The 12058-nt window shown below is 39.5% G+C and overlaps 1 protein-coding gene across 2 annotated transcripts in view; it reads left to right on the top strand.

The window, feature by feature from the left end:
* Positions 1-660: 660 nt before the first annotated feature.
* Positions 661-12058, top strand: part of PLD1 (phospholipase D1) — a gene marked incomplete at its 5' end in the record, with an annotated part of 113912 nt that continues 102514 nt past the window's right edge. For both annotated transcript variants that reach the window (XM_082654763.1, XM_082654762.1), the window contains 6 exons: positions 661-820; positions 1278-1405; positions 5162-5307; positions 5538-5643; positions 7382-7447; positions 11288-11346. In XM_082654763.1, the coding sequence (XP_082510889.1) occupies positions 661-820; positions 1278-1405; positions 5162-5307; positions 5538-5643; positions 7382-7447; positions 11288-11346 (665 nt within the window). The remainder of the gene's footprint in view (positions 821-1277; positions 1406-5161; positions 5308-5537; positions 5644-7381; positions 7448-11287; positions 11347-12058) is intronic.

Here is a 12058-nt window from a genome sequence, read left to right as displayed (position 1 = left end):
TTTAAATGTTAAACTCAAAATAAATTAAAAGGTTGTTTGAGGTAACTGGGGCTCACATAGAGCTAGTTGACTTGTTTCCTTATGCTATACCTAAGCCTGGATTTAAATAGTAAAATAGGGTTTTTGGGTTTTTAAAAAATTAATCTTTATTGGAGTATAGTTGATATACAATGCTGTGTTAGTTTCAGGTGTTTAGCAAAGTGAATCAGTTATACATATACCTATAGCCACTCTTTTTTAGATTCTATTCCCATATAGGTCATTACAGAGTATTGAGTAGAGTTCCCTGTGCTATACAGTAGGTCCTTATTAGTTATCTATTTTATACATAGTAGTGTGTATACGTCAATCCCAGTCTCCCAATTTATCCCTTCCCTCCCCTTTTCCCCCTTGGTAGCCATAAGTTTGTTTCCTACACCTGTGACTCTATTTCTGTTTTGTAAATAAGTTCATTTGTACCGATTTTTTAGATTCCACATATACGCAATATCATGTGTTTGTCTTTCTCTGTCTGACTTAACTTCACTCAGTATGACAATCTCTAGGTCCATCCATGTCGCTGCAAATGGCATTATTGCATTCTTTTTTCTATTTGACCAAAATAATAAGTCTAGTAACCCTTTTCTTCTTTCCTTTGCTTTTACCCTGTCTCAAGCCAACATGTCTCTGAAAGATGAGCCAAGAGTAAATACCTCTGCACTGCAGAAAATTGCTGCTGACATGAGTAATTTGATAGAAAATCTGGACACGCGGGAGCTCCACTTTGAGGGAGAGGAGGTGGACTACGAAGTGTCTCCCAGCGATCCCAGGATACGGGAAGGTAAAGACTGATGGTCTGAGCGAGGAGAAGAGAGTGTATCAGGTTGCTTGGCAGAGGACAGATTTGAAATAACCGGCAGATGATTGATCATCCTTGCTGATGTCACAACTCTGAGCTCATTTGCATTAGCTGTTTTTTTGTTGTAGCACGTTATGATTCTTAAAAAAGATGCCTGCTGGGACTTCCCTGGTGGCACAGTGGTTGAGAGTCCGCCTGCCGATGCAGGGGTCGTGGGTTTGTGCCCCGGTCTGGGAAGATCCCACATGCCGCGGAGCGGCTGGGCCCGTGAGCCTGCGCGTCCGGAGCCTGTGCTCCGCAACGGGAGAGGCCACAACAGTGAGAGGCCCGCGTACCGCAAAAACAAAAAAAAAAAAAAGAAAAAGATGCCTGTAAAAAGCAAGTTATGCTAATATCATTGTATTCTTGAAATAACTTTGTTTACTTATTTATTTTTTAGTGTATATCCCTTTCTCTGCTATTTATAAGACTCAAGGATTTAAGGAGCCTAATACACAGACGTATCTTTCCGGCTGTCCAATAAAAGTTCAAGTTCTGGAAGTGGAGCGCTTAACATCTACAAAAAGGGTCAGAGCATTTATAGACTCAACTTGTATCCGTCAATATATACGATTTAACACATTGCCTTGCAGTTTCCTTCCCCCTAGCTATGACTATGCTTTTAACTTCCGGTTTGTGTTTTTGTTTATCACTTCTGAGTGCTCATCACCTCTCAAGTTTTTGCATCCTTCTCATTTAGTCTTTATTCTTATTCATCTGTTTCCCCATTCTGGAAAATGCTTTTTTAAAAAGGCACTTAAGGCAGATTGTAAGTTTAATAAATTGCGAAGGGCCTCTCCCCACTTTTCTGTTCCATGTGGACTCGTGAGGCATTGCTCTAACACCTAGAGTGCCAGATATAAGCCAAGGAAAAGTTTAGCTTTCCTAATGCTTGTTCAGCAAGAAAATAATGATACTACCTGGCTCTTGAAAGAAACAAAGCCAGGAGGCTGCGCTGGCCAGTGCCATTGCCCAGAAGTGCTGCTGAGAGAATTCTGCTGGCATACCCTGCCCTTCTGACTTGTTCCTAACACCATCCCTTAAGCTTCACTCACGTTTTCTCTTTAAGCTCTGGAAAGGCATTGGGAGTAGAGTTTTCATCAAGCAAACCTGCATTCTTTTGAAGGGGATTGGACTAGGAGAAGCTGTTAGGGTAGCTGCGTTTGCTCTGTTACTGACTGGATTTCACACTTGTCAAGTCTGAGGGTGGAGAACATTGACGCAGGCTGGTGGCCTTGGTCCGTTCGAGTTAAGCTCTGGCCCTGGCAGAGTAAGGCAGCCATTGGCTCCTGCCTCCGGGGAGGTGTAGAATAATCTTTCCGCCGGGGGCAGGCTCTGGAGGGTGGCACGTGCTGCCCGCTTCCTGATGATTTTGCCTCGCGCTCTGTCCTGACCTACCTGTGCATGTCCCGGCTCCTAGTTTACAGCCACCTCAGTATTCATCTTTCCTTCAGGCTCTTCCTGTGAGTTGGGTCCATATCTCCCTGATACACCACTGAACACAACCTACCAAGAAATGTCTCTAAAATGACCTTTGCCTTCTTATTTCGCCTACCAGCATTTAGATGGAGAGGTGATAACACGTGGAGGTTAAATGCACAGACTCCAGAGCCAGACCACATGGTTTAATTCCTGTCTTTGCATTGTGACCCTCAGCCATTTACTTAAACTCTCTGTTTCTCAGCGTATCCTCATCTGAATAATAGGTATCATAGGACACACCTTTTAGGTTTGTTATGAGGGTTTAATAATAATAAAACATAGTATAATATAAGAAAATTATATATTGTATTATACAAGTATACACTGTATAATACTATGTATTATTATTATTACTAGGTATCTGCTCATGTTATTTATGAAGATAAATATTTAAGCCACCAAACCAGGGACTTCTCTTTGCTCACACTCTTCTGTTGGTCAAGTGAGTTTAGTTCTGTTCTTTTTTTACATATATTAAAATTTTTCCTTTGGATCCTAATTTTTAAAGTATAGTTGATTTACAATATTATATTAATTTCAAGTTCTGTTTTAAATCTTAGTCTGTGTAGAACAGCTAAGGAGCTTCCTTATCCTACTTAGTGTTTAGTTTACTAAGAAATATGAACTAAATTCATGCAGTTTGAATGTGATTCCAGGTAAATAAAAATGACACTTTGCTAATGACTGAATGCATTCTGTGTGCCGGCTCATGGTTAGGCATTTCTCTTTTCACTCTCATGACGACCCTGAGGGACATATGTTGCCCCGCCTCCCCAGCAGGAGATCTCCCACTTGCCCCTCCCACTCCTCCTCCCACCCTTCTCCACCCTGTGCTCTGTCCCCCCAAGGCTTCCTTGCCTTTGTCTTCTGGCAGGGTTCAGGCAGTGGAGAGCCCAGACTGGGGTCACCCTGGCCTGGCTGCGTCCCTTGACCAAAGGCATCCTCCCCGCAAGGCAGCCTCTTTACATGGCTCTCTCCTTCCTACTCCAGCACCTGGTCTTGCCTCTTGTCCCTTTGGAACTGGGGATGCCTTCCTGAGTCCCAGGTAACTGTCCTCACGTTGTGGTTTCCTTACTCTTATCACACCTTCATGAGCAGTCCCTTTATTAAAACTTCTCACACTATTCCAGTTCCAAAAAGTTCCAGTAATTCTGCTGGGATATTATCTGACAGAAGTGATGCTTCTCTAAGGCTTCATAGCTGGTAGGCTGCACTACAGTGTTTCAAGCCTTTAAAATCTTCAGAAAGGATGGGACAGGCTGTTTCCATTGGACCACACTGCCTTAGAATTGCTAAGAAGTTTAGTGTCCAAAATTCTGGGTTTATGTGTGAAGGCTAAAATTTGGCACTTGCAGTGTTTTTTAAGTGTTCAGTTTTCTTAGATTGGGAATGTAATCCTAGGATATGGGGCAGCTCGTTTAACTTGTATAATGTTTCTTATTTATTTGGCTTGTCTTAAACTGAGCACTTTTCGCTTGAATGCAGAGTTTCTGACCACTCTGAGTTCTCCTGCAACCTTCTCTCTGAAACATGATGCAGGATGATGCCTGTAATGTTGGCCAAGGTGAAAGACAGCATATAATATTAGACCCCAGAACTGGGTTTTTTCGACTTCTGGTTATAGTAACTGTCATGGATCCCAGCTAGAGGCAAAGCAAGAGCTGGATTTGAATATTTACCAGCGATATGTTTGGATTCCAGGCTTAAGAGTACAAGTTACATTGATTCTCGTGCTCATTTTTATATACTACATCTACACAGCGTGGTCCATGCTTTAGAAGTTTGCAAAATATACCAAACATCAATAATGATTGGCAGCAGCCCGGGAATCACCCGTGGGGTTGCTGACACCGAAGCCTGGATAAGCTAGTAAAGTAGGAGACATTTACTTTCTTTCACCCCCAACACTTATCAATACCTGTGGCGCCTCAATCTCCCAGCGGGGGCCAGTGCCCTCTAGGTGGTCCAGTGTCCACTACCCTCCCCTATCCTCCACACACCATGGGAATTTCCACAATCTCCTGTGCTTTATAAATATCCCTCCATCTCCTGACACTTTCCACAAAATCAAAACTTGTATCCCCCAGGTCTGTTAGCTCTTCTGATTGAAATAATTCACTAGTCACTAAGATATATTTGCGTTTTAGTAAGAAATATTTTAAAAATTTTAAGTGGAAATTCATTCTAGTTACGTAGCTGGGGAAATATTTTGTGTGTAGGAAGATCTTTTGCTTTTTTCCCTCTAATCATCCTGTACCTTCCTAGTCACTGGTGTTGCTTCAGGACAGGGAGACGTTATAGACGAGGATGGACCTTGCAAGGCATTTCAGAAGGAGAGGGCATTAGTGTCTTTTGTGAAGAGCTGAAGTGGGCTAAGAATGACAATGGAAGTCATTTCCTCCAGCTTCCCTCTCACCCCCTCCACTGTCTGTTCACTGCTTGTACTTTTGGACAATCCCCCGATGGCTGATTAGGGCTTTCACTCATTGTCTCTTTTACCTGGTTTCTTGTTTCAAGGGTGGATGTGTGTGTCTGTGTGTGTGAAACAATAGGACTGATAGGGGTTTACCTTTGGTGTGACTCAGAGTTTGTCTTATGTATATCATAAGATGAATATTTAAGAGCATATTACTTCTGTCATCAGTCGTTTTGGAAAACTTTTTGCTTCAGTACTTACACAGAATAAGTAGGCTGTATTTAAAGATACATCCATGTTACTTATTACTTAGCTATTGTTCATTGAGAGATTTTGGAATTTTTGTTGTTATCTAAACTATCAACCATTTTTATTTATCGCTATAGGTACCAAGCATCAATCTTTACACTATTGAATTAACACATGGGGAATTTAAATGGCAAGTTAAGAGGAAGTTCAAGCACTTCCAAGAATTTCACAGAGAGCTGCTCAAGTACAAAGCCTTTATCCGAATCCCCATTCCCACCAGAAGGTAACTGTCCCAGAATTAATTATAAAGTTGTCCCAGTATACAAGTTGGATTGAAAGAATATTTTATTCATGGTAGGTATTGGTTAATTGGTCCATTGTTGGTGGATATTTTTTTATCAAATAGTCTCTTCTAAAAATAAGCTATCTCCTGAAAGATGCTGTGACAGTCATGGTTTAAAGAATAATCTAATAAATGTTTGCATTGTGTGTGTGTGTGTCTCTGTGTTTTAGACACACATTTAGAAGACAGAATGTCAAAGAAGAGCCTCGAGAGATGCCAAGTTTGCCCCGTTCATCTGAAAACATGATCCGAGAAGAACAGTTGTTTGGTAGAAGGGTGAGTCCTTTCGCTCTTCTGTTGTTCTGAACATACTTGTGCAGTGCTATAGAAACATGGCATCTACTGTGGGGTGAGGTGGGCCTGGATGCAACTTCTCTCACCTGCTGATCCATCACCCAGGCTGGTTTAGCTTTTCTGGAACTAGTTAGGTAACCCTTCTTCCCCGAGCCACTCTGGCCCTGGGGAGGTTGCATTTTCCCAGAAGAGGAAGAATGTTCTATGTCAGGAGTGACTTTATGTGGAAGCTTCCTACCCCTCAGAAACCTTTTGGGGTTCATTGTGAGGCAAGATTGAGCTCATCATTGAGGGCTTTGAGAGCTACTCTTTTTTTTTTTTTTTTTTTTTTTTTTTTTTTTGCGGTACGCGGGCCTCTCACTGTTGCGGCCTCTCCCGTTGCCGAGCACAGGCTCCGGACGCGCAGGCTCAGCGGCCATGGCTCACGGGCCCAGCCGCTCCGCGGCATGTGGGATCTTCCCGGACCGGGGCACGAACCCGTGTCCCCTGCATCGGCAGGCGGACTCTCAACCACTGCGCCACCAGGGAAGCCCTGAGATCTACTCTTTTAAAATAATCTATTTCCATATATTTGCTTCAGAATTTGTAGTGGCTTCTATGGGCACTATGGACAATATGGACGTTCCTTAAAAAATCTAAAAATAGAGCTACCATATGACCCTGCAATCCCACTCCTGGGCATATAACAAGAGAAAACCATGATTAGAAAAGATACATGCACCCCAGTGTTCATTGTAGCATTATTTACAGTAGCTAAGACACGGAAGCAACCTAAATGTCCATCGACAGATGAATGGATAAAGATGTGTTATATACATACTATGGAATATTACTCAGCCTTAAAAAAAGAATGAAATAATGCCATTTGAAACAACATGGATGGACTTAGAGATATCGTACTAAGCAAAGTAAGCCAGAGAAAGAAAAATATCGTATAATATTACTTATATGTGGAATCTAAAAAATAGATACAGATGAACTTATATACAAAACAGAAATAGACTCACAGACATAGAAAACAAATTTATGGTTACCAAGGGGAAAAGTGGGGGGAGGGATAAATTAAGAGTTTGTATATTAACATATATACACTACTATATATAAAGTAGATAACCAACAAAAACCTACTGTATAGCACAGGGAACTATACTTAATATTTTATAATAACCTATACGGGAAAAGAATCTGAGAAAAATAGATATGTATGTGTGTATGTATAACTGAATCACTTTGCTGTACACCTGAAACTGACACAGTATTGTGAATCGACTATACTTCAATTAAAATAAATAAGTAAAAATTAAAAAAGAATTTGTAGTGGCTTGTTCTAAATATATGTAAATATCATTCCCAAACTATAGATGGGACAGTTAGAGTCTAAGAAGAGAAGGAGAAAGTACAGACACGTGCAGCAGTAGAACAGAAACCTCAGGACGGGGGACACTTCTGCCCACACTGATTCAGCGATATGGTGCTGCATAGGGCAGAAGATTAATTCACTTTTTACCAGAAAATTAACACATAAATGTCAGTTCTGTTTTGTAATCTGAAAGTTTTATGTTCTGAGAGGGATGTATTCAGGGTTCCTTGTCCAATGAAAACATTAATAAATAAATAAATAACTTACAGAAGTTAAGGTGGAACAGTCATGTCATTTGTCACTGTTTACATTTCCCCCTAAGTATGCTGATATCTCTAATGTAAAATATTTGCATTACAGAAACAGCTAGAGGATTACTTGACAAAATTACTAAAAATGCCCATGTATAGAAACTATCATGCAACAGTAAGTACTATTCAGTGATTTAAATTTTGAAATAATTTATAAAACTGTAAAGCTAAATTTTGGATCATTTTATTAACACAAGTGCTTGTATTCACTTCTGCATTATTCCTTGGGTTAAACTAAATGAAATGAATCCGAAATTGATTTGTCAGCAAGGATCCAGTATATGAGGATGCTGTTTTTAAAATATCAAATATAACTTAATTAATATGTCTATAACAACAGATTTAAATGAACTTGAAATGCTACCACAGGCTAGGTTATCTAGAAATCAACCTCCTTCTCTCCTCAGGCTTCCAGAATAATGCCGAAAAGCGTTTCTAATGCTGAAGAAAAAACATTGAGTAGTAGGTGATGAAAACAGTTGAGCAGAGTGGAATACCCAAAGATTATACAGAGCATACTGTGATTGCCATCTGATTGGCCTGTGATGCCCGTAAAAGGCTTGTCTTTTCACGAGTAAGTGAGAAGCATGGGAAAAGCTAAGGAGAGATAAAGCTCTAGAGAATTCAGAGAAAAGAGAGGAGAGGTGGTGAGGCTTGGAAGCAGCTGCACAGACTGAAGTTTGGGAGGCACGTGGCTGGCAAGCAGGAGGAAGTGGGCTTTACAGAAGCCATCGGAAAACAATGAGCTCTGCCTTCTTAGCAGCCCTGGAGGCCTGGGGCAGGGGTAGGGGCGTGATGGTGGTGGTGTTAAAGGGTTAGCCTTCAATTATCCAAAGGTTCAGATAACTGAGAGGGCACTGCATTATTATATTCTGTGCCTGTGTATGTATAAACCGTATTGCTGTGGAGGTTAAGTATGTGTGTATGGTATGTGTGCAGAAATTCAGAGTAGCTGCAGCTATGATTCGGCCTCTAGTTTAGAGAATGGCATGCACACATGAACAGAAAGAGGGAAGCCTACTGTATTTAGGAGAGGAAGCAAGAGTGCCTTGACTCTTGGGAGTTTTTTGGTGCCTCGCGGCCCTATTGCTGCCTGCCTATGTGTTAATGGATGCTGGACATGCACCTAGCTGGTCCCCTTTACACACAAATGACCTGGGGCCGGGCCACAGCCCACCTTCTGCAGCAACTTGCACTGTGATGTTCCATTGACTTAAAGGACCTTCTGTGGTTTCATAATCCTGGAGAAGCGTTTTCCCAGGGAAACCAGCAATTTGGATCCAACCAGAGAACCTCAAGAGAAGGTTGATGGGAAGGATTTCTTCCTTTCTAGGACTCAGGAATGTGCATCTTTGAAAGAACATAACGAATAAGGATATTACTTCTATTATTACTAAAAATGCTGCTTCCTGTCATATTCTCTGAAATCAGACATGCTGTTTTCTTTGATAGAGAATTATTTAAATGCGTGCTAGTACCAGCATGCAATAATTTTCCATTTGTTTTACTTTCCTGCCTGCCTGTGACTTGGCTTTAATATTTCTTTTGGCCCTTGAACAGTACTTGCTGAGTTTAGTCTTCTTTTTCTGCGTGCCTTTCTATATTTTGGAGTCTAATGTTCATTTTAATTTCTTTTCCAATTATAAAAATCTTTTAAAAGTTGAGCCATATTGTATTTAGATATTCCAGAATGTCTTCTAAACATTTCCTTTGGAAGGGAAAACCTGGTTTAAACTGACTGAATATATATGTTCCTTCTTATTTTTTATTTTATTTTATTTTTTGCTGCACTGTGCAGCTTGCAGGATCTTAGTTCCCTGACCAGGGATTGAACCCGGGGCCACGGCAGTGAAAGCACTGAGTCCTAACCACTGTACTGCCAGGGAATCCCTCTTTTTTGGTGGCTACTTAGATTATTCTCCCTAACAGCGGAATTCTCCGAAATACTTCAAGCATGGGATACAATTTGATCTGTCTTAATTTTCTAACGTTATTTTCCTCTCACACTAATTATAATTTGTCCCAGAGACTAGATTTGCAGGCCTCTGTCTCATATTTGAGAAATTAGATTGGCATCTGTGTGTCTCCTTTGATAATTGTGAGACATATTAAAACTTCTGTCTGCAAAAAACATAGTAAAAGTTATTTTTATATAATTACATATAATTAACTTATATTTTTATAAGTGTAAAACGAGCCCCTAGTAATTTCTAGGGTCCGTTATTACCCCTCAGGTTTGTTGCTTGTCCCTTTGGCATGGGAACCCTTTGCTTCCCTGTTTCCCTAACATTTAAATGTGCTTTTCACCAGTTCCATTGGAAAGAAAAAAGATATTGATTAGTACATTATTCAGAGATCAATAAGCCCTGTGGACTATTGTCAGGCTAAATTGATCTTTAAATTCTTATTCCTGAGAATCACCTGCCCAAATGGAGAATGGAATTCTTATCCCTGAAGATGCATGGAGAAGTTTGGACAATACAATATTATATTTCAAATTGTATTATTTAGGATTGCTTCTAAATTGGCTTTGCCACATTTTTTTTCAAATCCATAAATCTGTATTAGAACATTTATTGCCAAATATTTTTTTTTTTTTGTAATAAGACTAGTTCTTCCTCCAGATTTCTCTTTAGTAAACCATTAGGATAAATTTAAATTTTATCTTAATACACAACTTTAAATTTTCTGCATTGCTAATGTGTACCTTTTTATTTAGATTAAATTCTTTACATTTAGCAATTTTGGTATGATATTCTGAAGTTATCATTTCTGAATTAGTTCAATGAATATTTCTGTTGTCAACTATTTGATAAGAGCTATGTGCATAAGAAAATATCCAGGTAATAGATAAGTGGTTTCCCTGATGTTTGCTTTTCATTTCCTATTCTTCCATTCAACTAGTCTCTGACTTTGCATAATTTAGTTACACCTCTGTAGTAGTTTCTTCCAGTGTAAACTAGGGCTAGTATTTTTCTCTCTGCTCCTTAGAGATAAAATGAGAACTTATGGCTTAGGATCTTGAGACATTTTGGATTCTGTGGCTTAAAGTCTGTGGTATCACTTCTAGTAACCTATGTATTTCTATATTTTCTGATTAGAAAGCAGTTCCACAAATCAGATTTTGAAAATGTGTGGTACCGTATTACCACGTTTTATATAAGAAATAAAATGTAAAGACCTTGACTTTTTCAAAATCCTTATAAAAAGTCCTGTGTGAGGATATGTTTGATTTGGGGTTTTTAAAGATATTTAAATCCTTTTGAATTTCAAAGACTTCTTCAAATAACCCTAAGAAAGAAAACTAAGCATTTAATTGGACTTCACAAGTACTGACAGCTTTGAGAGGTGTGTAATTTTTCTTACAAGGTTAATATTAGAGAGTCTCCATCACGTATACAAAACTTCAAAGGAAACTTGTTATGTTTCATTTTATTAATCCCATTTACAAGCCCAGATCAAGTGCCGTTTCCTCTGTGATGTCACATTAGCTAGGAAGTGGTCACCCTCTCCCTGTAACTCTCTAACTTTATAACTACTTTTCCATGTAACTGTTATGGTTCTTCCCATAGAACTTGGTTGATGTGGAGTATTTTCCATGTCTGTTCTCCCCTTTGCCTCCTAATGCCAGGAGTGTATCTTTTTTGTCTTTAATTTTCTGTTAAGGCTGTTACTGCCATGGTCTACTGCCATTGGCAGATCTCTCCATGACCTTCTTGAGCATTTGTCTCTTCATCTTAGAGCACACGTCACTTTCTTGATTGTATTAATTGTGTATATATGCTTCTAAAATATACTCTTTCAGGGCAATACCATTGTTATTGATCTGTGTCGTCTGTAGAGTACCCCAGACGTGTTTATACATGAAGGTACCTAATAATATCTTTCTGAATGCATAAATTTCTCCCCCTCGTTTTTTTGCTTTCTAAAGTTTGGATTTTTGGCCTCTTTTCAGACAGAATTCCTTGATATAAGCCAGCTGTCCTTCATCCATGATTTGGGACCAAAGGGCATGTAAGTTCCAGTGTCGGATCTCTAAGGAGAAGTGTGAAAAGTTGATGAGCATTAACACTTGACTTTTTAACATTTGCCAAGGTGATAGAGCTCACCTGGCTTCACTGATAGCTGCTTTTCTTCCCAACAGTTAGAGCAACTGAGGGACCTATTTATACAAAACAGCGTATCTTGCTACTTTGAACAAGGGTGTCAACTGCTCTACTCTCCTCCTCTAACCCCAGAGTAGGGGTGTTTAACAGAGGTAGCAAATATGATGTGTGGGAGAATGCCTTAAAAATCAAATATACAAGATCCCTTCTTTTAATCACTTATACTAAAAATAATACTGTATAAAATGTATGCCAAGTAACAGGATTGAAATTTACTTAATGATTATTTTCCTTCATAATATGAGAGCCTGATATTACAAAGAGCTTAACTTTTGTAGTAAAGAGCATTGATAGCAGCTGTTTTAATTTTTGTTTGTTTAGCCATTATTATTATTCTTTCTTTTCACATCTTTCAAAACCAGGATATTTTTTCTTCCAAAGTATCGATAATAGCTTTGCTCTGCTTCTTTGGCATGGCTTTGTACCAGAACTGTAGGTGAAGGGATGCAGAAATATATCTCTGGAATCTGTGTGTGAGCACCTCCAGTGGTCTCAACAGCAGCTGAACATTCCCCGTGCAGGCATTTAGCAACGTGTGGGGTCTTTTTCAGGCTGTCACA

The sequence above is a fragment of the Grampus griseus genome, assembly GCF_964374135.1.
Source record: "Grampus griseus genome assembly, chromosome: 5".
In the NCBI taxonomy this organism is placed as follows: domain Eukaryota; kingdom Metazoa; phylum Chordata; class Mammalia; order Artiodactyla; family Delphinidae; genus Grampus; species Grampus griseus.
The sequence above is the reverse complement of the archived record's forward strand: the minus strand, read 5'-3'. Positions and strand labels throughout refer to the sequence as shown.